Source organism: Triticum urartu, chromosome 7 (genome assembly GCF_003073215.2).
Source record: "Triticum urartu cultivar G1812 chromosome 7, Tu2.1, whole genome shotgun sequence".
Classification (NCBI taxonomy): Eukaryota; Viridiplantae; Streptophyta; class Magnoliopsida; order Poales; family Poaceae; genus Triticum; species Triticum urartu.
Window position 1 is genome coordinate 684,359,491 of NC_053028.1, and position 4,544 is coordinate 684,364,034.

The 4,544-nt window shown below is 45.8% G+C and overlaps 1 protein-coding gene across 2 annotated transcripts; it reads right to left on the bottom strand.

Moving 5' to 3' along the window:
* Nucleotides 1-465: 465 nt before the first annotated feature.
* LOC125523754 (uncharacterized methyltransferase At2g41040, chloroplastic-like) lies at nucleotides 466-3,373 on the bottom strand. Of its 2 annotated transcripts, none has more exons than XM_048688817.1 (7): nucleotides 3,095-3,373; nucleotides 2,509-2,609; nucleotides 2,192-2,414; nucleotides 1,799-1,992; nucleotides 1,410-1,521; nucleotides 924-1,040; nucleotides 466-829 (listed from the first exon to the last, which is right to left on the bottom strand). In XM_048688817.1, exons 1-7 carry the CDS (start codon nucleotides 3,323-3,325, stop codon nucleotides 692-694), a joined length of 1,116 nt encoding a protein of 371 aa, XP_048544774.1. In that variant the 5' UTR covers nucleotides 3,326-3,373; the 3' UTR covers nucleotides 466-691. The 2 variants fall into 2 exon arrangements, with proteins under 2 accessions (XP_048544774.1, XP_048544773.1); XM_048688816.1 differs by having other exon boundaries at nucleotides 2,509-2,615; nucleotides 3,095-3,372.
* Between the last annotated feature and the right edge of the window lie 1,171 nt (nucleotides 3,374-4,544).

The following is a 4,544-nucleotide window of genomic DNA, read 5'->3' on the forward strand; positions in this document are numbered from 1 at the left end:
CCTGTGACACGCCTCGACCTGAAGAAGCTTGGTGCCGCTGCCTCCAAGCAGCAGGTTTATTCACCACTCTGCTTGTACCTTGAACAATCGTGAGGTGCCGGAATGGCTGCTTGTACCTCGAGGCCAGCCAGCAGGCTTAGTAGCTAGGATAGTTTCTTTCTTGCTGCTGTATGGTGTGGTTTGTTCTGGATCCTGGGAATAATTTTGGTTGATGACGATATCCTATCACTCACTCAGCCAGTCTGATTGTTTGCACCGATACTCTCTTGGGTTTCATCCATCTTGTAAAAAATGGAGCCAGGATACGTCCCTCTTGATCTTCTCTAGAAAGGAATTCAGTCTGTACCCTTGAAGATTTTAATAGACGTTCAGGTCGTTATCAAGCTTAATTAGAAACGGATACCATAAAAGGTTTATAGTTCAGCAGTTACTTTAAAGTTTTATGTATGGTGCAGAAACAACACATTTGTTCAGGTGTAAAACTTTTGCTCAATGCCTGAACCTGAAGAAATGCTACTGTTGTTCATCAGAGTCAGAGACCATGCATTTTGGTTCAGTTGCCTAATGTGCGTGTGAGTTACATTCTCACCACCTGATTTAATTGTAACAGCTATATATATGCCCGTAAAAAGAAAGAACAGCTATATATACACCGTGACTGGCTATACAAAGAAAGTCTGGCTATGATCAGCTACGGCTTTTGCCCGGAGAACATGATGAATGACCTCTGAACCTTGCTGCTGTAGTTCACCAGGCCACAGGATCTGCACAGGTCTTCCAGCTCCCCTTCCATGAAGAAGTTGTAGCTGCTGTTCACTGGCCCAACAATCTGCAGCACATGGCAGAGAAGGTGCATCAGGTTAGGTAACCTCTGCCACGCAGAAAATAAGTAGTAGCGCTAGACGATCGACGACTTCTTTTACCTGTCTCAGTGGCTTTAGTGCATCGATAGAGAACAGGCCGCTGTTTGTGGGGGTGGATAAGAAGGTTGTCGCTACGAATACACCGCCGGGCTTCAGCACACGGCTGATTTCAGCTATCTGGTTTTCAAACAGCAGCGGGAGGAGATGTCATGGTGACGAATAAATTCATATGACAAAAAGATAGGTACACAGGTCATTGCACGATGTCCTGTGCCTGCACAAAGCTGTCCAAAGCATACTAAGTAAGCACTAAACTATTGTGGTTGACTTTACTAATTCATTTTGCAGTCATTAATTCACAGAAATACGGAACGGTATTTCTCATGTAATGCCAAGAGTTAAACTTTATGGATTGACTAATTGTTCAGTGGATTGGACAAATAAAATCGTAATTTTAAAGACACCAGTTATGAACCATGTACAATATGAAGTTATGAACCATGTACAATATTTAATCAAAAAGTGCAAATGAGACAGGTACTATACCGCATTTGATGGGGATGGCCAACAGTGTATAGCGGCTCCAGCATGAATGGCATCAATTGAACATGAAGCAAAAGGGAGCCTCGAAATATCAGCCCTTACAAGTGCGAGGTTCCTGCAGAACCAAAAGAAGAAACAGTAACTTTTTGCTCAAAGCATCAGGGAATACAGCTGATGAATGTTCATGATTACTGTACTGTGCTTCAAACAAAAGGAATGTTTTGAACAGAGATCATAAGGTTTTTTGGTAGTGAAAAACAAACCACTAGCTTCCACAAGCAATTTAGTGATGCCCAAGTTGTCTAAATGAAAGTTTGTTGGAGTTGGATGTTGCAAGACATATTTTCAAGTCCTACAGGGAAAGCTAAAAGTAAACACAAAGGAAAGCTCACGTGTTCATAGGAGTTTCTTCTTGTTTGATGTAGTCATAGCATTGGCGGAGCATATTCTCAGAAAAGTCCAAAGCAATCACAGCTGAGTATGTCCCAGAGCTTGCAAACTTCCTCGAAAACAAGCCACTGCCACAGCTGACATCAACAAGTATACCACCAGCGACTGGTTGGAAATAATCTTGAGCCATTTGGAACTGATAAAGCCAACAGCAGACCAGAATTATATGCATATTAATATGAATATGTTCTTGGCATGAAAACTGGAGACAGCATTTTGTTGCAGCACCAAATACTTGGCTTTGACAGATATACGATTTAACATAAATAATTTCTTACTGAGCAGTAACAGCTTAAGGCCATGGAACTGAAGAATGAGACAGACAAGAAATGTACCTCTTTGTCGCGGCCAGGGAAGCCACTCCGATTGAAGTTCTGACGCCAACCTCTCTCGTAAAGAAAGGAGACGAGCGGGCTCCTGAACAGCTCGGTTCTAGCAGGCTTGAGTTCACTGTATTCTTTCATTCCTGAGGTGACAGTGAGATCCAAGAAGACATCTTTACTGGTGAATGACTTGTTGCATTTTGTACACTTGAATCCGGACCTGTAAATCGCTGGCCTGCGACACGCGTAGAAGCCAAAACAACATAAATCCTAATCCGGCAAACAGATATGCATGCGAGATGAAATTAACTCATGGACTTTAGACGTACAGGTTCATGCCTGGCGGCCCTTTCCTTATCAGCGGTTCATAGCAAACAGGGCAAGCGAACACCTCAGTTTCTGAAGTGTCATTCTGCTCGGTTTTGGTCTCCTGAAACTTTTCACATGACGAGCGTCAGTTTTACACAGTAGAAATAGTAAATGAGTTCCCACCTCAGCATTACATCAAAACCTGGTACACACAACATTCCACTACGCTTAACGCAACCAATTCAGTAACTATGCTATTAAATAAGCTGCTTCTTTTCCGGAGAACACATGAGCACCCTGTTTGCGTGATTAGCTCTTGGGTGTTAAATAGTACAGGCTCGATTGCAGAGAGCAGACATCCCATACATGTAAGGCAGCATAGATCATCAGCGGGTATATAAGCATTTAGGCCAGTCAACTAATCTGCGATGCCAGGTTCAATCTTTGCACCTCGTGGCCAAATATCAGCAGCATAGCCGCATAGGCATAACATCAAACATGTGGTGTGCGACAGTCCATTCTCCATTTCCTAGTAAACAGTAAAGGCAACCAGTTCCCTTCTCTCCCTAAGATAAGAATCATCTAGCGTTGGGCGTGTGTACGTACCGGGTTGAGGGCGATAGCTGCCGCGGCTACGGCCACGCGGCGAGCCGGCAGCGGCAGGCCGGAGCTGCGGCCTAGGCGGCCGGCGACGAGGGCGCGCGGGGGATGGTGCGACAGGTAGGAGGAGCAGGAAGCTGCCGCGGCTCTCACCGCGAGCTCCATGGGAGCTGCAGCTGCAGCGGTGCAGCCTGGAGACGCGCGGGGAAGGAAGGAAGGAAAACAAGAAATGCTCATTGGCAGGCTCGGGTGTGGTGGTGGTGGGCTCTGGCGTGGCGCCAGCGGCGTCCGTTCGCGACTTTGGCCATTGGGTCCTCATTTTTTTTACACGTCGACAAGTGTGAACAAGGAAAGCATGAGCCAATCAGTCATCAGTCAACAAAATGTCAAAAAAAAAAATTACAAGAGATCTCCTAGGAAGTCCATCATCTTGAACCTGGAAAACAAGTGGATGGTGAGTCGTTACTCCCTGCCAGAGCCTTGGCAAACCTTGTTTGTGACGGGCAGGGAGTCATTAGCGCCTCTTTCATTACAGACAAGCATCATAAGCCGGCATTCAAACACTTCTCCTAGATCCAAACCCCTCCACCCGAAGAAGGACGGTCGAACATGGAGTTGTGGTCGTCACCCAAACAAACCATTGTCCTCTAGATCGTCGCCAAATAAACTAGCTGAAGTAGCATTAGTATCGCTAGAACTAATGCCATAGAATTCATTGCACCTGTAGAAACCGCCGGATCCACCAAACTCATCGGGACCAAACCTCCATGTGCCAGAATCATTGTCGGCGAGCTCTAGGCGAGAAGGACATTATTCCAACTTCAAGGCGACGCTTGGGAGGACAATCAGACACGAAAAACGAAACATAATCAATGTCCACCGAAGGTGAGGAGGACTGACAACGGCATCAATGGTAACAGCCCTAGTCACCCTTTGTTCGCCCGTGAGTGTGACCCGGGGAGCATCTCAAATCAAAAGAAGAAGAAGAAGAAGAAGAAGAAGAAGAAGAAGAAGAAGAAGGTGCGGCGAGAGGTTAACTTCGCTCAATTTCATCTAGAAGAATATCCTTTTTAATTCTCTAGAAAAAGGAATCATTTTCAAATTTTCCTCTTCGCGTACATGTCCTGTCTCGGCTACATGGGGAACCACGGGGACGATGATTGGTCAAATCATACATGTATGCTACTACTAGTACCTCATAATTTGCTCACAGTTACAGGGGCAATTGAGAGGGAGAATCAGAGAGATGAAGGTTACAAGAGTTAAAGGACGGTCACTGCTACGGTTATGGCGTTATCAGTGATGGAGGCAGGCACGAGTTGAAGTTCCTGTACCGGAAGGCGGCCTCCTCTGCTTCCGCGCCATTGTCATTGCTGCCGTGGTCAAAGTTGAGCGCGTAGCTAAGCGGGTGGTGACGAAGCTATGTACCTAGGGTAGGGTCATAGATCTGATCAAG